Genomic DNA, 26,227 nt, shown 5'->3' on the forward strand with positions numbered 1-26,227 from the left:
TGGAGTGAGGGATCCCAAGTGGGAAATAGGTGACAGGGTACAAGTCAGGAAGAACACCAAAGTGGGAGTCACCCAAAGTAAATACTACATGCCATGTAAAATTGCCAAGGTTCTCAAGAATGTGGTTCAACTTGAGAATGGTCAATGGTGGAGTTTTGACAAGATTTGTAAATGTGCATAACAGTTCTTATTTTCCTTTGTTCTTTCTCTATTCACATGATATATGCTACCTACCGCAGTGGGCCCAGTTATCCTGTGTCACCCTATGAAAGGGAGATGTGTTGTAATTTATTCCCCTCATTGGTATGTCCCACCACCCCTTCCCTGTTGACCCTGTTGGTATGGCCGGCCCTGGAGCTTGCCATGGAATGTTGTGAAGCTCTCCAGTGAGGAGAGTGGATGATTAATAAACAGACCTGTTAATCTGCCTTGTGTCTCTGGAACTTCAATCTTTCTAACACTCAGGTTTCAGGAAAAGTGAGGAATTTAGAAAGGGGCAGTCTCTCTCAGCCGAGGTGGACCCCCAGACACACAGAGTATGCGTCAGTATGGATATGTAGCCTGGTGAGCCTTCTGCAAAGACTCTCAGGAAAGGTCAGCAAAGTTCCAAGTAGCCAGTCCAGTAGGTTAAGACAGTAATCTGTTGTCTGCCACTGTAACTGTAAAGGGTCACACCAGCACAACAGGGACCCTTTGCATCGCACGCTCAGAACCCCTTTAGGTTGAGAACTGTTCTTTCCGGGGGTCTTGGTGAGCGGCGATTGGGCTGATTCACGAAATGGCGGCCGACCCTCTGAAACGAGAATCATCCTGTGGCGGCGGGCCCGTGTTGCCTATTGGTGTGGGGAGCGGATCTGGTGGACGTGAGCCGACGGTCAGAGATATCCTGGAAGCCCTGAGATCCCTACACGCTTCCCTGGCCTTGGGCGTCTCGGTGGGTACGCCACGATCTGCCGCCATTTTGGGTGGCCATTTCTTCTTGTCGCCCTCTGGTTTCGAAGACTTCATTGCCTCGCCCCCCTCGATTGACTTGAGTGTCTCCGCCACTGATCGAAGATCGTGTAGTGTGTCGGTGACTTTGGGGCGCCCTGCTTTTCAAGGTTCGGACCCCGGGGACTTGGATGCTGTACTGCGACCCTGTTCGACATTGTTGCCTGAAACTATTGGTGGACTGCCTCCTGTGCCTGCTTCGATGACTTTGCCTGTGTCTATAATTGGGGCCACCTCGCCCGCTCCAGTGGCGCAACTGAACTCCTGTTTTTCATTGCTCGTGCTGCGATATTTGATGCATCGATACTTTCTGTTTGGACTATTGCTCCCTTGTGGATCTATCTACCCCCCACGTAACTATGCTAGTCACCATTCCACTCGATTATATGCTGAATTAGTATTTAGTATGTGGTTTTACATTGCCATGTGGTGGGTGGGGTTTGTCGCTCGAAAGGGTTGGGGGTGAAATGTACGACTTCCGTTTGATTCCCGGTATATGATTTAGTAGCATAATTGTTTTTAATCGTAGAAAGGTGGGAGGTCCCCTTCTCCTAATGTTTTGTGGCGCGTGATGGGGTGTCGTCCTGGTCTGTTTTTGACTGTGCTTGTCTGGTTGGGCGGAGGGCTGCAGCCGCCCGTTCGGATTATGTTTATTCTGCTCCTCCCTCCTGTCTTCTTTTCTCCGCTTTTGTTGCCTTTTTGTCTCTTTCTTCTTTCTTACTTCTCGCTATATTTCGGGTTCTGGTTTAGGGCGACAGGCACACTGTTTGAAGGGTGGGCCATAGCCTTCTACAGGGGTGCAGGGTGGGACGGGTGGGTTGGGCTCTATTTTTTTGTTTGTCTTCTGGTTCTATGGCCCTTTTGTATCTCTTTTTCGTGAGGCCGCGTCTGTCCCGACCTCCTATGGTGTGTTTCGGGTGGGGGGTGTGGCGTCGTTAATCCTCCTGCTATGTTTCGGCTGTCTTTCTCCCCGATCGCCATACCCCCACTTGGGCCGCTACTCCTTTTGTCTCCTGTCGTCCCGCCACGGGGGGCCTGTGTCGGCGTATCTTCTTCCTTTCGTTCTTCATATTTTCTTATTTTCTTTTTATTGTTTTATTTTGTCTTCCCTCCATTTTCCTTTCCCTTCCTCTTCCCCTTCCCCACCTCGTCCCCCCCCCTTTTTTTTCCTTCCTGTGTCCCAGAGGTTATTATGGCGGGCTGGTTTTGATGCATTGTTTTTCCGATCCCTCTGTTCTTGCTTGGTAGTGTCTTGGGTGGCGGGCATGTTACGAGGATAATGCTCAGGGGCTGATTGTGTCTCACGTATCCTGATTTTCTTGAATGCATTGTATTGTCCCCCCGATATTTTACCCCCATGCCCCCTTATTAATGTTGAGGTTGGTTTGGGATATCGGATGCCTCCGTATTGAAAGTGAGCCTGTCATATGTCTTCTCCCCATATTATAAAATTAAGCCTTATTTATTCCTGTGTTTTAGCCCTTTGGTTTTTGTATCTCTTCTCCCCTTCTGCGATTGTACGGCCTCTGCTTTGTATTGATTGATTATGTAATATTTGCCTGGTGACTCCTGATTATCTTGCACATTGCGGCCGGCCGGCTTGGTTGTAGGCCTCGACTTGTCTTTCCTTTTGATGTCAATAAAGGTTTTCAAAAAAAAAAAAAAAAAAAAGAACCCCTTTAGGTTTACAAAAAAATCCTTATAATAGGCAATTATAATCGGCCAGTTCTGGGGGGACACTTCCTGGCATCACTTCAATTTGCGTGACCACTCAGTCTATTGGTTAGTTCATATAGGATGAGTGTGATGGCGACAGGAAAGAAGGCACAAAATCCAAAAGAATAGACGGATCAATTATGCAGTTCCTGAACAATGGCACATTAGGAAAAGACAAAGAAAGTACAGAAGGGCACTTTCCCAGGCAGCTGCTCTAATTTGTAGCAATGATTATAACAAGTGCCTCGCGCAGTACAGCAGAATTCAAAGGAAACAATTATTAATTCAATACTACTGGCAATAGTGTGAAATGTTCCCATACGCCTTGCTTATACCAGTCCATGATTTCACTGTACGAATGAGACCTACATGAATTTAAGGTAATATACGGCAAATTCATATTAATTTGTGAATCATATATTAAGAGAAAATTCAAGCATAGAAGTTCAAATATATAATTGATGCATTCATAAATATTTCAATATGGTTGAAATTAATTAAGTATAGGGTACTCATAAATTTTGAAAATACCAACATGTACAAATACAAAATATTTCATCTAAATACTTTTGTTTATAGTTTACATGACTAATATATATGTGAAATACATTCTAGAGAAGTTTCATGAAAGCACAATTAATTGTGATTGTTCAACACCTACTTTTTTGTCCTTTTCGGTGTACACGTTATTTATTACATGAAATGTCATTTTCATTAATTTTTCACACAAAAACCAAGTGCATTCATATGGTTTCAATTTAGTCTTATTGATGTTCACACTCATGTATGAATGTCAAGTTGATTAATAATAAACTTCATAACGTGAAAATGTACCATTCTGCAGAATTCTAGCACATGTTAATAAATATGATATATTTTCATTAATAAAATCCCAACTATATTATTTGAATGGATAACAGATATCTAATCTACCTTTCTTCTGCATACTTTTGCGATGCAGTAACTATATTTCGTGTAGTAGTGTCATTTCTGGTAACGTGTAACTTGCACACGTTTATTATTTTCTCACTAAAAAGGCGTCAGTGATCATGTCTTTGTCATAAAATCCTTTTGATGTAAACTCTGCTCTATCAGCGTTAAAAATACAAACGTATCAATGCCATTACACTCTTTCCTGAGATTGCTAGAGCTTCTTGCACATTACTGGCCGATTGTCAATACCAACTTCTTCCACCCTGTACAAGCTGGCGCTCTTGTTGGCAGAGTCAGTGGTTGGTCTGTGCTCCTGGTGTGCAGTGTTAAGAAGCTTACAATAATGAAAATGTCAGTCTTCAGTGCTTTCCATCAACATATTTTCCAGGCCTCTAATCAATAGACACTCTGTGCCTCTTCCTAACTGACCCAATTCCGGGACTCTTTGTGCATCAAAACATATTTTAAAAAGTAAATAATTAAAAACACAAATCTCTTGTCTTATTCTATTCAGAATGTTTACCTTTGTCATAATTTCTTGCGCAGGAGATCCCAAAGGTGCCATGCTTACCCACGGAAATGTTGTTGCCGACGCTTCTGGTTTCCTCAAAACCATAGAGGTGAGTGATTTATGCTACCATGAGCCACTGTAAGCATCATGAAGGATGAATAGGTACAGGAAACTACGAGCGTGGAAGGAGGGCGGCTGAAGGGGCATTGTGATGGGTAGGAAATTGCTTCCGAGTTAGCCATTAGAAGAATGTCAAACTTGTCACTTATATTGCCAATGGTCTAAGCTGGGCAGACAACGACCAGGGGGCATATTATACAAAGTGCCCGCGGTGTTCAATGTACATTTGTGCTCACTTTACAGAACCCCGGGGTCCTTTGGTATTACGGAACAGGCCACAGACGCTTGTGAGTACCTTTGTGTAATACAGATAGCTCTGGTGCACCTATAGCACCAGAGCTATCACCAGAGGGTGTTCCCTCATTTGCATGGGTGCATGGCCCCATGCAAATGAGGGAATCCCTTTGCCTCTGTGCCCATGCCATATTATAGACACAGGCGCAGACAGTGCGCCAACTAAAAGATGGCTCACTTAAGTGCGTCCCTTGATGTCAGCCCTCTGGAAGGGGAAAGGGGGTCCCATGGACCCCCCCCCCCCGACATATCCTTTCAGGCAGGTGCAGTCACTCACTGCACCCAGCTGCAAGGGGAGCTCTAATCCCCTTTAAAAGTGCAGGCGGGTTGCCGACTGCGCAGGGAAACATGGAGCTTCTGCTTCAAATCGGCTCTATTTTTCACTTGAATGCGCTGCCATAGGGACAGAGCAAGTTCGCAGCTGCCCTGGGGACAGTGCATTCAATGTAAAAAGGCTCAGTTTCTCTGTTTGCACCCAACGCACCTATTTTAAGGTGCACCATGGCACAAACAGAGAAAGTGTGCCCCATTTGTAATTGTGCCCCAGGAGCTCCAATAGCTTAAAGGAAACAAATTAGGATTCAGGTAAGAACCGAAGCCATGAACTTCATGAAAGTGCTAAACCAGGGAACCTGATCATGGCCTGTCTTCCCTCTTCCTTCCTTCCTGCAAACAACTGGGCCCTTCAATGATGGCAGGGGACAGACCGGCAATCAGGCCCTTGAAAACTGGCCTCTGCTCTTTGTTCCTTGCTTGCTGACCGAACAGTCCTCTTCTGTCAGAAATGACGCAATGACACTCAAGGGCCAGGGGCTGTACCATACATACAGCTCATTTTCCTCGTTTGCACCGGGTCCACCCTTTAAAAGGAGTGGCGAGTGCAAACAAGGAAAATGCACAGTATTAGGATGAATGCGCTACCACCAGGGTAGCCGCGCAGCACATTTGTGTGAAAAACTGAGCTGCTGTTTTGAAGCCTGCACCTTTAAGAGGGTTTAGAGATCCCCTTGCAGGCGAGTGCAATGAGCGACTGCACCTGTCTGCAAGGGGATGTCTGAGGGCTCCATAGGACACCCTTTTCCCTTCAGAGGGCTGCCATCAGGAGGTGCACTGACAGCGCGCCACCTTTAAGGTGGAGCACTGTCAGTGCGCCTCCTGACAGCTTCTTTGCCTCTGGGCCCGCGTCTGTAATACAGCACAGTAGCAGAGGCAAAGGGATTCCCTCATTTGTGTGGAACCACGCCCCCATGCAAATGAGCGAATGCCCTCTGATGATAGCACTGCCGCTTTATGTGCTCCTGCAGTATCGGTATTACAGGAGGGGATGTATAAGCGTCTGCGGCCCCTTCTGTAATAGCAAAGTGTCCCGGGGTGCACAAAGTGGGCACAAATGCTCATTGCGCCCCCAGGGCACTTCTGTAATACGGTCCCAGATCTTTTTGGATCAATTTGGGATAATACAAATGACACAATGCACCCTAACACCATGAGCACTCTAAAGTATCCAAAATCCTCATGTAAATCATAAACATTAAATAAAAATACATAAATCAATAAATAGAAAAAAGTATGCTTGTGGTCAACTATGTTGATAGGTTTGGTTAATTACAATTAATGAAAAAATCATGGAAAATGGGTGTTTGCCATCCCCAAGATTCAGTAAACAGCCGAATAGCGGAGCTCTTGTTCGATCTGCATGAGCAGCAACGAGCAATACTTCAAAAGGCAGTCTTCACTGTTATACTATTACATGAGCCCTGGCGTTGGGATAACTGTGCTGATATTGAAAGTATGTAACAAACACAGTACACAAAGGAATGCACTGGAATTGCTAAAAGTAGAACTTTGCTTATTTTTCCAACTAGATAGGTTTAGGTGAACGTACAAAACATATATACCACAACTGGTTCCTGCAGAAGAAAAATTTGCTGTAATTTCTATTTCTCTGATTTATTGATCAGAAACGTCTATGTTAATGGTTTATTTGTGGGTGGATGGGAACGCTGTGAGAGGTGGGCCAACAAAAATATCAAAGCGGAATATCGGTAAACACTATATCATCTAGATTAGAAAATATATAAAGGTATTCATTTACAATGCTTAACTCCACATAAACGTACCTTGCAGATAAAATATACTTAATATTCTATACTTAGCTCGACAATATAGTATTAGTCGATAATCTAGAGTCAGTATATTTGTAGGTTGTTATTTGTGACCTCGATATTCTGGCATACAACGTTGTTGTGAGAAGTTTTTGTTGGAGAAGAGTCTGCTAAATGGCTTGCCCTCCAGTGACTCTCTGACTTATGACGTGGAGCTTCTTAGTCCACAATGATTCTCTTAAAGCCACATAGGGAGCACGGAGGACACGCAATGTTTAGCTAATCCAATATACCCTTCCATAGTCTCTCATATTAGAAAGTGACATGTAGAATTTTGACACTGCACATGCATAGTACCCAACGAAAGCACCATGCAAATATAGATAGATAGCTTTTAGGCGTTTAGTTCTGTTCTCTTCACATAGAGCCCTATATTTGATCATAGAGAACATCTCTTCCATAAATGGTCTATGTTTTATATTGTTTCTCTCTAGGTACAGGACTAAATAATGTGGTAATCTGAATTGTACATTATGCATGGTCAGGGTAAAGCTTTTTCTTAGCCCCAGATTAGGAATCTGGGCATGCATTGGTCTGCAAGGCTGTTGAGTAATAAAAGTCTGCATGGTCAAAGTAGCACTTGGGAGTAACTGTAGCATTTCAACCTGTCTTGTGCTCTTTCTCCTGCAGAGCACCTTTGCACCAAAGCCAACTGACGTTGCAATATCCTACCTCCCTCTAGCTCACACATTTGAGAGAGTGGTTCAGGTAAGCGTCCAACTGCTTCTATTGAAGCTTAGACCACACTTTTGTTTTTGACTGACAGCAATTATTGCCCATGATTGTTATGTATGTTTATATTGTATTGCCTGCCTCTTGACCTGTGTTCAGACTACAGAGATTTCAGAAGCATGAAAAAGGATTTTACGCATGCTTACTTTGCCCTTTTCAAAAAACTATGCCTTCGAATTCTGGTTTTACAGTGCGACTGATTAGTACATCAGTGACAGTGCAAACCTCAGGTGCGTCGCAAAGCAGTTGGTGTGCATAAAACACCAGCTGCTTACAACTCAACTTACATCCATCCGGCCCAAAATTGTATATGTTACTACCCTATGTCTGCATTTTTGGATAAGTAAACACATGCGATTAATCGATTTTCCTTAACTAATTTTTCTAGGTATCTGCTCCATGTGTGTTTTTTTAATTGGTGCCCCCCTGAATTACTTTGGGGAAAATTAATTTAGACTCCTTTAAGGTCTGAGACCTTCATATTGCTTCATTTGCTTTTGCTTAAATGGCTAGCCCTTCAGTCATATTCACATGCCACTGGAGATTTACACCGATCTAGCCTACTTGTTGGCACAAAGAAAGTTAATTATTAGACGAAAGCTCATTCTGCACTCGAAATAAATGTCCTTGATGCACATTGAGTTTTCTCCATACATGTAAGGGACATTTACCTATTTTCCTTCCCCGGACAACCAGGGTCATATGGTGGGCACAGATAGCAGAATCTGTGATGTTCACTCCGCTGTACATAGGGGGTGCGACCCTCACTGTGAACGCTGTATTGGCCAAACCATAGGGTCACTTGTTTCTGACAACCGAGCCAGGTGAGGGTCTGCCATTAGAAACCTAGATGTTTCACCACTGCTAAACGGGGTGAGTAACGAGTTTGGTGGAGCAGGAGCTCTGCAATTTATGAAAGATCCCTCACCACCAAACACTAAATAATCCCCTTATTTTGAAATTCATTTGTTCACCAGAGCTTATCCACCAAATATATCAGACAGCATAAACTCACAGGTCAGATCCATTTTTGATAGTCCCCTAAAAAGTTTCATAGCAATACCTTTCTCAACATATTTGCTTTGGCCTATAAACCAGCATTGATTTCCTTCAGCGCTCATGTTAATTGGTGTGCCAGTCAGTATTCATTGGGATGTTAGACTCAGTTTCTCCAATTTTAATTCATTCTTTTAAACAGATTATGTCCTTCTTATCTGTTGCATTCATTGATGGCTTATGAACTTGATTTGACACTTGTAATCCTTTGTCTCATATTTGTATTGCTTTTTGTGTGTTGTATCTACACCTGAAGGTTAGCGTTGAGCTCAGCCCACCCTACCAAAAGCCCGAAGTATTTTGTAAGGGACAGGGGCGCGCAGCCCTCTCCCGAGCCACTCTCAGCTTCAGGGACCCAGTCCCCTAGGGCTAATTTAATTAATTAGAGGAGCGGGCGTGCAGCCTCCCTTCCCAAGCTGTGTTTTAAAGGGAAGGGGCCCTAAGCCCCCCCCCACCAACTGCACCTTTAAAAGGCAAAGTATGACTGCAGGCCTGCCACCAGTAACCTGGCCGTGCAGGTTAGAGATGCAATCAACCTGTCAAAATAACCCCTTTTGACAGCCATAAGCACTCTTTTAAAATATGAATCACTCCTAAGTAAGCCTTGATGCCCAATAAGGCAAGGTACATGATGTTTAAAAGCAGGACATGTAAAGGTTTAATGCTAAACATGCTCTCACAATGACAAGGCCCCAACAGCTAGTTTCATTGTAGCCAGGTTAGTAATTCCGTAGAAAAGCATTGAGGGTAAATATTAAAATTAAATAATATTATCTCCAACTAGGAACCAGTTAAAAAGTTCATTCTTGAACTTTGTAAAATATTTATTAAAAAAACAATTTATTGGTAAAGTCAGATCTGTACTAAATATTTCACAGCAGGTACCTTCAAAAAGTCACCTTTTACCTGCTCAAATTCTCTAAAAGCCCACTTGCATGAGCGTCCAAATGTCACCCAGGAGCAGAATAGTTCCTCGATGAGTTGCGAACCTGTTCCCAAAGCTGAGACAAAGCTCTTCAGTGTAACGTTGTGTTTTAATTATTTTATAGGATGACCATCTAGGCAGTCCCAGGGACTTAATTATCTTAAAAAAGGTCTACCCTCTCACGGTCAGATGTAGCTACCAACCTGGGCATACTACCTCTTTTGTGCTTTTAATGAACCAGGCACCAATCCCATGGGGAGAGTAGCTTCCCACAGAACCGGTTTTGAGTGACCACAGAGGAGGGTTTACTAATTTTCTTGGCCACACCTCTAGAGAGGGCACAGGAGCTCTTCAGACAGGAAGAAAGATTCTTACATATTTATTTTAGTTGAAAAGATGCACAGTGAGATTGTTTTGAGTAAGGAACACAGGCATTGCTGCAAATGTGGGTAAGATAACCCCTGGGAGCGTTTTCCCTATTGGTTAGGAACGGGCCAGAATTCACCCCCAACCACAGGGAAGTGCCTAAAATAAATGTGGCACACCAGGGCACCCTCTGCATTTCACCACTGGACCTGTGAAAGATAGAAGGACTGCACCTGTTGTTGTGACCTGTGATGAGAACCTTAAGAGCTGGGCCTGCTCCCACGTGTATGCAGGACAAAAAGCGAACTCCAAGGGCCAGTTGGCTGACCTTTTACTACGATTCAGGGATACAAAAGCTGCAAGATGTCTATTATCCTGAGAAACCCCAGCTAATAACTTCCTACTGGACCATCCCGGGACCTGTGCTGGTGGCTTCTGTTTGATTGAGCCTGACAACCCCCCCCCCACACCAAGTGCTGTTTCTGAGGTCCTGGAATGCTTGACTGGTTTCAGACTGTACTGCTCCAGCTTAACACCTTGAACGCTGTGGGGATTTTTCTCCTGTGCTGGGATTCTACAGATACCACTTTACATGACGAGCTGGGCTCGTCATCAGCGTAGCAGGAGGCTACTGCATGACGAGCCCAGCTCGTCATGAGCGTCGAAGGGGTTAAAGTTAAAGCTTGGTACTTAGAAACTTTATGCATGGAGAACTGACTGGGATCAACAACCCAAACAGATCTGCAAAGGGTGCATCATCAGTGGGCCTGACGCCGTACCAGCTCGGGTTCGCTATTCTCCACAACAGCACATTCATATTAGTGGGCCTAAAACCAACCACCATCTGACAAATTTGAACGCTCTTCAGCGACAGTCTGCAGCTTTGACCTGCTGGAGTAATGCAACTTCCAGAAAAAGGTTCTAAGTCCGAAGGTATGAAGCTTCACCAGGCCTGACGCCAAGTGGCAGCCAATTGACTTGAGCAACTTCTTTCTTGCGCATGATTCCGGGCTTTTCTTGATCAAAGCTTTTCTTCATTAAGTGACGGCTGCACCAGGACTGTGAACAGTGGCAACCCATCATCGACAACCCCATTTTCTGGTCCAGCCTGCTGTTTTGTCCTGCTGAAGACTTAGCCTTCTCAGAATTGTTTTAAAATCTGAAAGTAACACTTTGGCTGGGACAAACCTGTTCCTCGCATCTGACCTGTGCTCTATCAAGGTTAGCCTCAAACCATACCATTATCCTGGTCTAGTGCGACCAGTTGCCTGTGCTTGGCACTTTGTGCTTTTTGACGCTTGTTTAATTTAAAACTTAAACAAATCATGTCTCTGGCTCCCCTTATTGGATTTTTGTCTGTTTGGTGTCCTATTGTTCATTAAATTGGAGTGGGATTTTTATTGTGTTGTGTCTTTTACTTTTTAAATGTTTTTATAGTTCTAAATGTTTTATATATTTTCTTAAGACAAGCATGTCTGCTTTGTTCCATAGCTACCAAGGATTGAGCTCAGGTTTAAATTACTAAAACCTATACTTAACCTAACAAGAATAGTGACATAATGACTTGTTGTGGGCTGCCATCCACCATAAATAATAATCCACTTTCTCACCCAAATCAAAACTCCCCCTCCTTTAACTTTGCTGTTTCCTTGTTGGATCTACATACAAACCCATCATCCTTTTATTGAGCTTGACTTCACACAGCAACTAAAAACTTAACATGTAAATCCCTGAGGAATTGTGTGTGGATTTGCAAATTAACACTTTATACACACCTCCTTTAACCAAGACCCGCATTTTAAAGCTGCATAAAACTCAACATATCACATAAAACATTCCGAGCTTCTACCAAATTTCTTGCTTATCTAGAAAATCACACCAACCTTACCAGCAAATAAAAGATTTTAAAAGCCCTACTTTTAATTTTCTCCCTCCTTATCGGATGTCATTAAATCTTCAAGCCCTGCTCTTGGCTTAACTTGGTAACACTCTTCAAGATTTCATGCAGATTCATTACATGATGCCACGGTTGCCAGCAAATGAACACTTTTTTCAGCCCACATTAGCTTTGCCCCTGTTGACTGATTTTGATCAAACGCAAACTATCAAGGGTAAGTTAAATATTCTATGGGTCTGCCAAATGTCACGCAGATTTGTGAAACTTGGTCAAAGTTAGTTTGAAATCAAGATTTGATGTGATCCCCCTTAACTTGTTCACTGCATGTCTTATGGCATGCAAATATATTAAACAACATCAAAGTTATTAGCACATGAAAACATCTCAGCCCCATTTTAACTTTGCTCACCTTGTTGAATAGGTAAAGAAAATAACTTCCTGTATCCCCAGAAGACAAAACATTCAAAATGTCTGCCAAATTTCATGTCAATTAAATAAAGGGTGATGTACTTATTAGCAATGACACTTTTCAATTCCCCTTTTTAACCATGCCACTCCTTGATGGATATGCATAAATGTAAACATTCAAAGTGTAAGCAAAGCATGGTACATTTCTCCCAGATGTTGCGCAAAACTGTCAGATGGCGCTAAAGTTATAGGCAAAACAAAAACAACTGGTAAGATACATCTAACTTCGAACCCTTTAGAGCCCCCCAAAACATTTTGTTGTATTAATTTCATAAAAAATACTGACCATATTTACGCCAGACAAAGCAAAGCCACTCCTCTGAGTAGAGTCCTAAGGGGCTTATTTACTAGCCTCTTGCGTCGCCGGCACGTCACTTTTAATATGGGAAAAAGTGACATACCGGCAGCGCGTGGGGCTTGTGAATAACCCACCCAGTTTCTTGCCCAAGTTTGGTGCAATTTCATTCTTTTTACCTGTAGCAGACAGCAAAGATTTCTAAGCGATTCACAATGAGAGCTACTGCTTTTTTGTCCCTTCTATTATATTCCTTGCCACCGGATGGATGTGTACGAAACTTGCCATGTTGAACTTAAACTGGATACAAGTTTAAGTAGAAAGTTCAGTGCAGACTCATCAAACAGCTCTAAAGTTATTACCAAAAACAAACAAGCATGTACAATGCAACGGTCTCGCCTTCAAAAAAGTTAGAGCTATTGGCATTGTAAATGACAAACTTTTTATTTATGTGTTGGTTTTGAAAACAGCTAAATAAATGGCATTGTCATTTACAATCCCAATAGCTTAATCTCTCGCAAATACGAGACCTATTGCATTTGCACCCACACACAGAGAACCACACACAGAGCCACACACACACACACAGAGCCACACACACACAGAGCCCCACACACACACACACACACAGAGCCACACACACACAGAGCCACACACACAGAGCCACACACACAGAGCCACACACACACACAGAGCCACACACACACAGAACCACACACACACACACACACAGCAACACACACACAGAGCCACACACACACAGAGCCACATACACACAGAGTCACAAACACACAGAGCCACAAACACACACACAGAGCCACACACAGAGCCACACACAGAGCCACACACACAGAGCCACACACACAGAGCCACACACACACACAGCCACACACACACACAGCCACACACACACATAGCCACACACACACATACAGAGCCACACACACACACAGAGCCATACACACACAAACAGAGCCACACACACAAGCAGAGCCACACACTCAGAGCCACACACAGAGCCACACACACACAGAGCCACACACACACAGAGCCACACACACACAGAGCCACACACACACAGAGCCACACACACACAGGGCCACACACACACAGAGCCACACACAACACAGCAGTGCCGGCTACTCTACATTTAATTTGTTTTTTGGCAGTTTTATATAGCGTGAACTCAAAAGTTTCAGAGCGCTTTACACGAGCGCCAGTTGCACGACAGAGGGAAACATTCATTTTTTTGTATATTATTTTTCTTGTAGGCACAAGGATATTAAGTGATTTGCCCAGAATCACAGGATACCTGAGTCTCCCACCAGACTCGAACCTGGTTCCCCAGCGTCACCGTCAGCCACTCTAGCCCTTAATCCAATGCCTGCTTCACTTTACAGAGCAGGCGAGCTTTGTTATTAACCCTACCTCCTAGAAGAGCTCATTTCCCTGGACACCTCCGTCTGAGAAGGCCCTCTTTGTCTAGCGCCGACTTCTAGGTTAGCACGCTATATCTGGCAGCCACTCAAGGAGAAGCACGCTGTACTGCCCTCTACTCCCTATGGCAGCAACACTGTCCTCGGCACCTCGTTCATAGAGCAACATACCGTGACCCCATGACTGCTCCCTAGTTCCTTCTTTCTAGACCACACGCGGCGCGTTCTAAAATAGGATTTAATTATAATTGAATGCGATTTTATATAGCGCGAACGTTACCTGAAGGTGTGACGAGGGAGTCACATACTACTAGGCATGGCGCAAACTACGGAAGAAAGGATTGAGTAACAATTTGCGGTGAAAGGGCATGCTGAAGCAGGAAAGCGCAGAGGATTACACAAGAACTACACACAGTAGGATGGCTGGGGCCCTATGGTGACTGCGGGCGAGAATCTTCAGACCCATCAGTCAGGCACATTAACAGAGGAGGAGGGGGGCGCAAATGGCGGGGAAGACGGCCTGCCTATGGTGACTGCAGGCGAGGATCTTCAGACTCACAAGTCGGGCACATAAACAGAGGAGGAGGAGGAGGGGGGGGCAAATGGCGGGGAAGACGGCCTGCCTATGGTGACTGCGGGCGAGGATCTTCAGACTCACCAGTCGGGCACATTAACAGAGGAGGAGGAGGGTGGGGGGCGCAAATGGCGGGGAATACGGCCTGCCTATGGTGACTGCGGGCGAGGATCTTCAGACTCACCAGTCGAGCACATTAACAGAGGAGGAGGAGGGTGGGGGCGCAAATGGCGGGGAAGACGGCCTGCCTATGGTGACTGCGGGCGAGGATCTTCAGACTCACCAGTCGGGCACATTAACAGAGGAGGAGGTGGGTGGGGGGAGGGCAAATGGTCAGGAAGACGGCCTGCCTATGGTGACTGCGGGCGAGGATCTTCAGACTCACCAGTCGGGCACATCAACAGAGGAGGAGAAGGGGGGGGGCGCAAATGGCGGGGAAGACGGCCTAAGCTCTGACAGGAATGTCACCCGCCAACGAGCCTTTCAGTCACGAGCAGGAGCGCCGCATGCCCCCGGCCTGAGGAGCTCTTCCCGGCCCTCCCTGCTCTTCCTGTCTGCTCCTCCCTTGGTACACCGGCAGTAAGCTCATGCCCCGCTCCGGCGCCCTCCATGAGGCACAGGGTCAAGACTGATTTGCATATGGCCATGTCTGAACTGGGGTGGCTTGGTGAGCAAAATAACGATGGATTAAACCCAGATCTGTGACTGGGGGTGAATGTTTTGCCATTGTGCAACATTCCGTTCATCATCTTGTGTGTTATACTACTAGGCATGGCGCAAACTACGGAAGAAAAGATTGAGTAACGATTTGCGGCAAAAGGGCATGCTGAAGCAGGAAAGTGCAGAGTATTACACAAGAACTACACACAGTAGGACGGCTGGGGCCCTATATTGACTGCGGGCGAGGATCTTCAGACTCACCAGTCGGGCACATTAACAGAGGAGGAGGAGGGTGGGGGGGGCGCAAATGGTCAGGAAGACGACCTGCTTATGGTGACTGCGGGCGAGGATCTTCAGACTCACCAGTCGGGCACATCAACAGAGGAGATGGGGGGGTCGCAAATGGCGGGGAAGACGGCCTGAGCTCTGACAGGAATGTCACCCGCCAACGAGCCTTTCAGTCACGAGCAGGAGCGCCGCATGCCCCGGCCTGAGGATAGCTTCCCGGCCCTCCCTGCTCTTCCTGTCTGCTCCTCCCTTGGTACACCGGCAGTAAGCTCATGTCCCGCTCCGGCGCCCTCCACACCGGCATGTGTCCCGGCAAGTTCTCCATTCCCTGGCCCCTCTCCTGCCGGACCCCGCGCACCTTGTGGCAGTACGGGTAGCTGGTCTTGCTGAACACCACGACTCCTCAGGTCCACGAGGCTGCCTGTGGTGGGCGGCATGTTTGCAGCCAGTAGGAAAGATAACCAGAAAACGCAACAATGTAAAGCACACGCCTTACACTTTTACAGGAACACTTTTGTCTGTAAGCCCCGTCCTTTTCAGACTGGGGGGCGTGTTTTTGACTGAGAACGTCACTAAGTAGAAAGAGAGTCAAAAACACGCCCCCCAATCCGAAAAGGACGGGGCTTGGATCCAAAGAAGAATGTCACTGGGACCTCTTCTCCAATGGCTGGCCGCCGTTTAGGGCGTAACCTCGCTACTCCAAGTCATTAAATCTCGCCAGCGAGACTGCGCATGTGCCCTAAAAACGGCTTTTTGATGAAAATTCTTAACTAACCATAACTAGAGTGGCTCCCACCGACTTTGTGATTTATTAACTATTTGATGTAGCGTGACTCTATCCCCACTTAGTTGTAAAGCAAACTGCAGAGAACATTTATACAGTTTATATTTATGTATTTATTTTATACTTATTCCTAATTTGAGAGGCAGTGAGTAAAACGGGCAGTGAGTAAAACGGGCGTATTCAGAATCACATCATTTATTGGCAAAGCTCCAACCAGTCAATTGATTCCAAGTCAGTGGGCCATACTTAAAAACGCAAATGTCAAGGAAAATGGACCATTGGTTTTGTGTTTTCAATCTTCATTAAAATGAATGAACAGGAAACTATGAGACTGCAACAGGTTGTGCAGACAAAATAGGTGAAAATAATTTCAAAAACCTCAACCACAGGAAATAGGTCAGGAAATCAGGGGTCATACTAAGATGAATGTAGACTGATACTATTCTTTTTTATTATCTCTGCAGACTGTGATATATTGCTGCGGAGCACGTGTGGGCTTCTTTCAGGGGGATATCCGGCTGTTGACCGATGACATGAAAGCTCTGCGACCAACCTTCTTTCCCACTGTGCCACGACTGCTTAACAGGATCTATGATAAAGTAAGCACTGATGATGCAAAGGAACAATTCCATAAGAGTTATGTTATGTTTTGTTTAATATGTGCACCACTTCTGCCACAGAGGGACTCTTGGCTTGAAAAATTCCTTTTGATCAGTGTTGAGTCTATGTGAACAGTTTTAAAGCAGAAAGCACTGTTGGAATTCTGATATAGAGTCAGTCTTCATCTTTTTTTTTAAGGGATCTTTGTTTTCACTTGGGACTTAAATAACAGGGGTATCTGTTCTGGAAGCAGACATCAAGCAGCCAAGGGAGTATTTCTCTTAGTAGTTTTTGGGACATACACGTTTGATGATCAAGAATACATGCGCTGTGCCCCACACCAGAAAACCCTCACGGATGATAGTGCGTTTTACAAATACACCTAACAAAACTTAAACACCTAGATGGAATATAGGTGATAGTTAATAATAGTATTATTGAAGAGCACTGAGAAGGTCCCACACTTAGCATTTTCAATTTTCTGAAGTCAAAACTATCCTCTACTACTGAGGAATGTCACAGTCTATTTCCCCAGTTACTAAGTGGTTTCATTCACAAGACAAGTACAACTTCTTTGGAGCTATGGCTTTGAGATCATTGTGATGGGCAAGTTGTGATATAATTGCACTTTCCAGAAGACTATGAGATTTCCATTTTACAATCAATTCCAAACAAATATATTTTCTGTTTAGAACAACTGAATTCTTAAAAAAAACTATAACAGACTAATTGAAGAGATGACAGCTGAAAGGCGAGTGTAAAGAAAGTGTATATGTTATGTCTGTGGTGATAGGAATATGGTGAATTAGTGAGCCTGACACTCCTCAGGCAAATGTAGGGACTACCAATTGCTCTCTGTAAAATTCTTAAATGTTTTTCCTTTTCTGTGCCATGATTTTTAATCTGAGGCCTATGTATTTACTGCAGTCATGTGCTTCTGTTAAAATGCTAACACTTACTCAATGTACACCACACAGTGGTCATGTAACATAAGTTCTAACTAAAGTTTGGCCTATAAATTTTTACGTCAAGACTGAAGCCTCTCGACGGGGCGTGGGTAAGCCGCGGGCTGAGATGGCCGCGTGGTGTTGAAGCTCAGCTGGCAGTCCAACAATAAAGATGCTGTCCCCACATTCCACCGCCATCATGGCGGTGGCAAAGGACATCGCGGCACCCCTGAACCGTTGCGACATGGACTGAGAGTCAGAAAAATGAAGGGACACACGGGAAAGAGCCCCGTCACGAAAACTGACAGAGACGCGGAGAAAGACAAGATGGCTGCCTAGGAGGACGATCGCGATCGAGTGTTGACCCCGCAGCGTCTGGAGCAGCGTTCTACTGAGTGTGGGGTCCTGCAAAGCGGTGAGTGCCCGGGTGCCGGTTGATTGGTCTCGGCTCTCTCCACCTTTGCACGATAAGCGCCGCTACCGTGGCTGAGGCAGGCGCCATTGTGTGGTTCCGGCCAGGCGGCTTCCCAACCCCTACTTCCACTCTTAACCTGTGTGGGGCAGATGTGGCTGGACCAAGGCGACGCAAACATCGCGGGGGTACGAGTGTATGAGCCTGCTGAATTCCCCCGGCGCCTGGTGTATTCCCTGTGTGGACCCCACCTAAAATGGCGGAATCTTGATAGACTGGGCCGAACATTCGGCGGCGGTGCTCTTTGCTCCATTGGCTCCGACCGCGAGGCGCTATTCCCCCACAGAGGCGTTTATGTGCACCCTGAATGTAGGCGGCTCCTGCCGGTCTTGGGCGCCAGCCGGCCTCCTGCACGGTCCTTTCGGCAGCTCACTATTGAAACGCATGCAGTGCCTGATGGCCTGGAGGATGCTCCCTCTGACTGCGGCCTGGCCCCATGTTGCGGCGGTTCTCCTCTACTAACAGCAAACCAAATGGCAGCGGATATATGACTGCCTATGGGGCTCTGATTTGCAGACGGGAGTCGCGGGTGCGGGACTGACACTGCAGTCTTTGTGGTGGTGCTTCTGGGGATTCTGCGACGCTGCTGAGCCTAGCAGCTATTACGATACTCCTACACCCCGACAACCCCATCGCAGCCAGTAATATCCTAGGGGCGGCAGTGGTGGCGGGGCAGTCTCCGGTCACATTGAGAAGGCATGGGTCGCAAACCGAAACAAAGGACACTCGCATTTGAGAAACTGGTGGATAAAGCAGCCGAGGGTGACCCCGCCATGGCGGAACGGGGCAGGTGAGCCCTGCTGGGGATGCATCAACCTCGGCCTATACGGCGGCGTGGCTACAAGAAATGAGGGCAGGTTTCAGGTCCTTGGACAGCTGCTCCGACTCTCTGGACAAAACGCTCGAATCAATGGGAGCAACTATCCAAGCGCACGACAGGCGCCTAGATGTGGCAGAGACCCAGATCTCCGACATTGAGGATGGAACCGCACAGGCAACCAAACGACTACTGAAGGAAGTGGCCATCAAAAATTAAGACCTTGAAGCGCGCAGCCGCCTCAACAATGTGCACATTCTTAAGGTTTCCGGAGTCCACAGCAATGGGTCGCTTAGACATTTTTGTGGAAACTTTGCTGGCAGACATGTTTGGAAGGAACTCGTTTACACCTGGCTTTGTGGTGGAGAGGGCCCACCGCACCCTCGGTCCTCGGCCTAACCCAGGCCTCCCTCCTCACCCCCTGATAGCCCTCATCACGAACTTCCGAGTCACAGATACGGCCCAGCGCTTGACCAGGGAGCGTGGGGACGTTACCTGGCAGAGCTCCAAAATCACTCTCTACCCTGACTTCACGGTGATGGTGCAGGACGCCAGACGTAAATTAACTGGGGTACAGGCCACACTTCGAAACCTTGCCTTAAATACGGCATGTTATATCCTGCACGTCTTAGAGTAGAGGTTTGGGGTTGCGTTTGTTTCTTAGATAATCCAAATGAGGTCCAAGAATTCTGTTGCACCTATAAAAACAACAATGACCAGCCACGGGACGACAGGGGCGGCCCGTCTCCCCCGCACAGTGGGTCTGTCGCAAGCTTGGAACTGTTCTCTGGCTCCAGTGTGGGGTGATACCATTGGGTATTTTGCCTTCCTTTTTGTAATTAGAAATACTTGGGGACACAGTGTAACTTGACTGAGCATACTTTCCGTGTGGGGTCCTGCAATGCGGTGAGTGCCCGGGTGCCGGTTGATTGGTCTTGGCTCTCTCCACCTTTGCACGATAAGCGCCGCTACCGTGGCTGAGGCAGGCGCCATTGTGTGGTTCCCGGCCAGGCGGCTTCCCGACTCCTACTTCCACTCTTAACCTGTGTGGGGCAGATGTGGCTGGACCAAGGCGACGCAAACATCGCGGGGGTACGAGTGTATGAGCCTGCTGAATTCCCCCGGCGCCTGGTGTATTCCCCGTGTGGCCCCCACCTAAAATGGCGGAATCTTGATAGACTGGGCCGAACATTCTGCGGTGGTGCTCTTCGCTCCAATGGCTCCACCCGCGAGGCGCTATTCCCCCACAGAGGCGTTTATGTGCACCCTGAATGTAGGCGGCTCCTGCCGGTCTTGGGCGCCAGCCGGCCTCCTGCACGGTCCTTTCGGCAGCTCACTATTGAAACGCATGCAGTGCCTGATGGCCTGGAGGATGCTCCCTCGGACTGCGGCCTGGCCCCATGTTGCGGCGGTTCTCCTCTACTAACAGCAAACCAAATGGCAGCGGATATATGACTGCCTCAGGGGCTCTGATTTGCAGACGGGAGTTGCAGGTGCGGGACTGACACTGCAGTCTTTGTGGTGGTGCTTCTGGGGATTCTGTGACGCTGCTGAGCCTAGCAGCTATTACGATACTCCTACACCCCGACACCCCCATCGCAGCCAGTAATATCCTAGGGGCGGCAGTGGTGGCGGGGCAGTCTCCGGTCACATCGAGAAGGCATGGGTCACAAACCGAAACAAAGGACACTCCCATTTGAGAAACTGGTGGATAAAACAGCCGAGGGTGACCCCGCCATGGCGGAACGGGGGAGGTGAGCCCTGCTGGGGATGCATCAACCTCGGCCTATACAGCGGCGTGGCTACAAGAAATGAGGGCAGGTTTCAGGTCCTTGGACAGCTGCTCCGACTCTCTGGACAAAACGCTCAAATCAATGGGAGCAACGATCCAAGCGCACGACAGGCACCTAGATGTGGCAGAGCCCCAGATCTCCGACATTGAGGATGGAACCGCACAGGCAACCAAACGACTAGACCGAATGGAACGCATACTGAAGGAAGTGGCCATCAAAAATTAAGACCTTGAAGCACGCAGCCGCCGCAACAATGTGCGCATTCTTAAGGTTTCCGGAGTTCACAGCAATGGGTCGCTTAGACATTTTTGTGGAAACTTTGCTGGCAGACATGTTTGGGAGGAACTCGTTTACACCTGGCTTTGTGGTGGAGAGGGCCCACCGCACCCTCGGTCCTCGGCCTAACCCAGGCCTCCCTCCTCACCCCCTGATAGCCCTCATCACGAACTTCTGAGTCACAGATACGGCCTAGCGCTTGGCCAGGGAGCGTGGGGACGTTACCTGGCAGAGCTCCAAAATCACTCTCTACCCTGACTTCACGGTGATGGTGCAGGACGCCAGACGTAAATTAACTGGAGTACAGGCCACACTTCGAAACCTTGCCTTAAATATGGCATGTTATATCCTGCACGTCTTAGAGTAGAGGTTTGGGGTTGCGTTTGTTTCTTTGATAATCCTAATGAGGTCCAAGAATTCTGTTGCACCTATAAAAACAACAATGACCAGCCACGGGACGACAGGGGCGGCCTGTCTCCCCCGCACAGTGGGTCTGTCGCAAGCTTGGAACTGGTCTCTGGCTCCAGTGTTGGGTGATACCATTGGGTATTTTGCCTTCCTTTTTGTAATTAGAAATACTTGGGGACACAGTGTAACTTGACTGAGCATACTTTCCGTAGTTGGACTGCTGACTTGGCAATGCCACCCCCCTTGGTGGATACCTTGGGTCCTTTCAGGCTGATTTGAATGTATCTGTTTCTAATTGAGTTCTTCTATTGTATAATCGATTGGTACTTTGGTTTTTGTTTACAGGTTGGGGCAGGCTTTACCATTTCTGCATTGAGGCTGGATGGTGGGTGGGGGTTAGGGATAGGGTGCAATGCTTTCATTATTGATTATCTCTCATGCTGTCCTTGGAATTTGTTTATTGTACACACCATGACATTTGTCCTTGTCGCACTTCTTAGCGCACTCAGATAGCACAGCTAGGTTTCAACGCAGGTCCCTCTAATTTGTCCCTATTGTCATGGAATGTCAGAGGCCTTAATAATCAGCGTAAGCGACAGCAGGTAGTGCACTACTTGAGTAGACATAACATAGACATCGTCTTTCTACAAGAAACTCACTTACCTGTTACAGATGGGGCACAATTTGCTGCCAGTTGGGGTGCCCATAGGTATTTTGCCAATTTTAGTAATTATGCGAGAGGCACGGCAGTCCTAATCCATAAGAGGGTCCCTTTTAGCTGCCAGCTGGTCATCAGGGACGGGGAGGGTCGGTGCGTGATAGTGGTGGGGTCGGTAATGGGACACAGGATTATAGTGATTTGTGTCTACTCCTCCAATACGGACTCCCCAGAGTTTTTCCACGCACTCCGCGATCAACTTTCCAAACTAGAACCCGCACTGATGATGATAGGTGGGGATTTCAACCTCCTTTTGCATACAGACTTAGATAGCACATCCTGCACCGCGGACAGCAAACCTAGAGTGCAGCGCGTGATCCGTGACCTCTGTGACCAGTTTTCACTGATAGACATTTGGCGTAGGCGCAACCCCACCACCACTAATTACACACATTACTCTGGTCAACACAACACATGGACTAGGATCGATTTTTGGCTGATCTCCCTGGCTGTATCCCCCTGGTATCAGGAGTTGAAGACCCTCCCCAGAACGTACTCGGACCACTCCCCTATCCAGCTATGTCTCCAAGTTCCACGCCCGAGGGGTTTGAAAGGCAACTTCCGCTGCCACGCCCTTTTAGACCATCTATTCTGTCATGAGGTTAGTGAAGCAATTGAAAATTTCTTTACTATTAATACTGGCTCGGTTGACTCCTGGGCCATGCTGTGAGAGGGATTCAAGGCCTACATTCACGGGTGTGTGCATATCCAAACACGCAGGAGTACTCAGAGCACTATGCACAACACTGGCACTGCTAGAGAGTGAACTAGAAATGCTAGACGCAGAAACACAACACGCTCCCCCGAACTCCTTACACGGTAAGAGGCGAGCCCTCCTTTCTGAATATACGGAAACAGGGGATCGTGAAATCCTTTACTTGGGTAAATATCAAACTGCTCGAAGATACGGGGAGGCTGACCGTCCGGGTCGCACCCTGGCTCAGATCCTCGGACCGCCCTACAGTAATGCATACATTACAGAGATCCGTGGCAATGATGGGACACTTCTCACAACTTCCACTGAAATTAGGGACGAGTTCCTCTCCTACTACACGGCACTATACACATCAAGACACAGCAGTGATACAACCGCACGAGAGGATTATCTGTCCGAAATCGCTTTAGTTTTCGTAGAAAGAAACATGCAGGAGTTCATGGCAGAGCCCATTACGAAAAATGAGGTGCGTGGAGCAATCAAAGTTCTGCGTGGCTCTTCTGCCCCGGGCCTTGGCAGCTTTACCGGGGCCTTTTCAGATCTTCTAGCACCAACATTGATTGAGGTTTATGCTGAGGCCCTGGAAAAACAAACGCTGCCCCCCACACTAAACGAAGCGGTCATTATTCTCCTCCCAAAATCCAACAAGGATCCATTACTTTGTGGGTCATACAGACCTCTATCACTATTGAATATAGATTATAACATCCTTGCTAAAATCGTGGCCAACAGACTTTCACAATTAATGGAGTTTATTATTTCTCCAGTGCAATCAGGCTTCGTCCCTCATCGCTCGACCTCATTAAATTTGCAAACTCTGTTCGCAGTGTTGCATAGAATAAATCCCGAAACTCCCGCTGCAGCTATTCTGCTAGATACAGAAAAAGCCTTTGACACACTTGAATGGCCCTTTTTTCTGTCTATAATGTGCCGGATGATTATGCCAGCGGGCTTCATAGCCACTACGAGCTTGTTATACAGTCAGCCTATGGCGCGACTCCGCATTAATGGCACCATTTCTGGTCTATTCGCACTAACACGTGGCACCAGTCAGGGGTGTGCACTGTCGCCTCTTTTGTTCATCCTTGCCATGGACCCTTTAATACAGCATTTCCAGGAACGACATCTACACAGAGGACAGCATTGTAATTCGGGCCCGCTTTTGGTCTCCTTATACGCCGACAATACCATCCTCTATGTTAGAGAACCACATCAAAACCTGGCACCACTCATACAGGAAATACTCCCCTTTGCTAGTCACTCTGGGCTGGGAATTAATTGGCATAAGTCAATTCTTTTTCCCCTAACCAGCAGCACCACCCCCTGGGAATGCGAGTTTCCATTGGAATGGTGCTCGGGTTCCATCAAATATCTGAGTATCCACGTGCACCTGAAACAAGACCAGATCATACGCCTCAATTATGATCGAGCGGTGGAGAGACTGGAGACCCAAGTAGAGAAATGGTTGAGCCTCCCCTTGTCCATGGCAGGCAGAATTGCTATAATTAAGATAATGGTTCTCCCCAAATTTCTATACCTTTTTAATAATGGCCCCATGCCCCTCACCCAGAGTTCTTTTGCAACACTACGATACCATCTTGTCAGATTGGTATGGGGTAGAAAACAGCCACGGGTTCGATGGAAGATACTTACACTACCGTACGACAGAGGCAGATTTGGAGTGCCGGATTTTTATTTATACTATTTGGTAGCCCAATGTAGGTATGCCTTTGCTTAGTACCACCCGGACGCACGGATCCCATTTCTGTGCCCGGAGGCAGACTTTGTCCTCCCTGAGCGATTGGCAGCTGTCTTACCCAAAGGGAGAACCCAGGAGCCTAGACGACATACAAACGGTCTTAACTACTAAAATTCAAATTCAAAAATACTTTATTCGGTTTTACAAGTAGAAAACCATAAAAGCAACATTACAATAATAAAAGGGGCAATTTAAAAAACAAATACATTAATCATGAGGAAATATTATAAATGAGTTATACAAATATTGGCACAAACATGTTAAAAACCTGATGCCCGCACAGTATGTGCAAACACTAAAATAAATGTTTTAGTTAAAACAGTAACCATAATATGGGGAACCGTTAATTTGGGAAACTTTTTCTCAGTCTCAATGCCAATTTTAAAAATCCAACCACAAATAGGGTACTTTCTGGTTTTAGCATTTGCAGGAAGCAAAGAGCTGGGCGAACCTGGATAAAATTAATCTTTTTTAAAAGGGGCTTTAAGAAGAACCTCCTGGGGGCATCATAGTGGTGGCAAAAGAACATGAAGTGCGTCAGGTGCTGTGGAGATGAATCATCGCAGCCACAGGGAGACAACACCTGACCTCTATGGCTTCCCTTAGGAACAGCAAGTAGAAGATGGTAATAATCAAGCCTGAACCTCGTTAATAGGAACCGCTCATGGGAAGAGAGGGGCCACGTAAGCTATGGTTCCAGCGATGGAACAGTTTTAAGTAACATAAATTTACGTACGCTGGGTTTTACCAAGTCTGCCCCATCTCTGTTTAATTTTTGCCATAGAGAGAATGTATTTTTTACATAAACCACATCCCCAGTGGTAATCGTATCAGGACTTGAAAAAAGGTCCAGACTCCCCAGTTCATTAAAACAGGTTTTTAAGTATTTTAACCAGGGGATATTAAGCATGTTATCCAAGGACATGGCCTCTTTAAGCAACTGATGGTTAAGGGCAAGATCTTTATTTAACCAACACTTAAGCCAAAAGAGCAGAGAGCGCATAGCCAAAGTGTCACCAATAAATGGGAGCCGGGTTTCTTCGTGAGTAATTAGATTTGAAGTTCCTTTGGGTACTCCCAATTGCTGCTTTAGGAAGTTGTTCTCCGCCACCTGAATGCCCATGGCTGCTACATATCCCCATAGCTTGCTGCTATAACTGCCAATTGCAACGCTTTTCGCCTGGTATAACTTCAGCATTGCTGCAATTGGGCGCTTGCCCAACTTGTTCGCAAAGCTGAAGATAGCGGCGTTTGCCCGTGTAATCTCTCCTCTTTTTCTCTCAACTAGGGCGCCCCACAATTTAGATGGTCATCGAATAGGACACCCAAGTAGGAGAAAGTTGTGGTTATGGGCACTTTTTCACTATTTACCATAAAAGGGTAATTACACTTCGGGCGGCTCCCAACCTGTAGTATGTAGGATTTGGATTTGTTTATGGCTAAATCACGGTCAGCCATAAAACTACAGAAGGCATTCAATAAAGACTGCAGGCATCTTTCGGTTCAGGCCAG

General features: G+C 46.6%; 1 protein-coding gene across 4 annotated transcripts in view; it reads left to right on the top strand.

The window, feature by feature from the left end:
- ACSL5 (acyl-CoA synthetase long chain family member 5) overlaps nucleotides 1-26,227 on the top strand; it is a 248,611-nt gene that overhangs the window by 170,291 nt on the left and 52,093 nt on the right. For all 4 annotated transcript variants that reach the window (XM_078643777.1, XM_078643778.1, XM_078643779.1 and 1 more), the window contains 3 exons: nucleotides 4,186-4,259; nucleotides 7,360-7,437; nucleotides 16,675-16,809. In XM_078643777.1, coding sequence (XP_078499903.1) covers nucleotides 4,186-4,259; nucleotides 7,360-7,437; nucleotides 16,675-16,809 — 287 coding nt within the window. The remainder of the gene's footprint in view (nucleotides 1-4,185; nucleotides 4,260-7,359; nucleotides 7,438-16,674; nucleotides 16,810-26,227) is intronic.

The sequence above is a fragment of the Lissotriton helveticus genome, chromosome 5_1, assembly GCF_964261635.1.
Source record: "Lissotriton helveticus chromosome 5_1, aLisHel1.1, whole genome shotgun sequence".
NCBI lineage: Eukaryota > Metazoa > Chordata > Amphibia > Caudata > Salamandridae > Lissotriton > Lissotriton helveticus.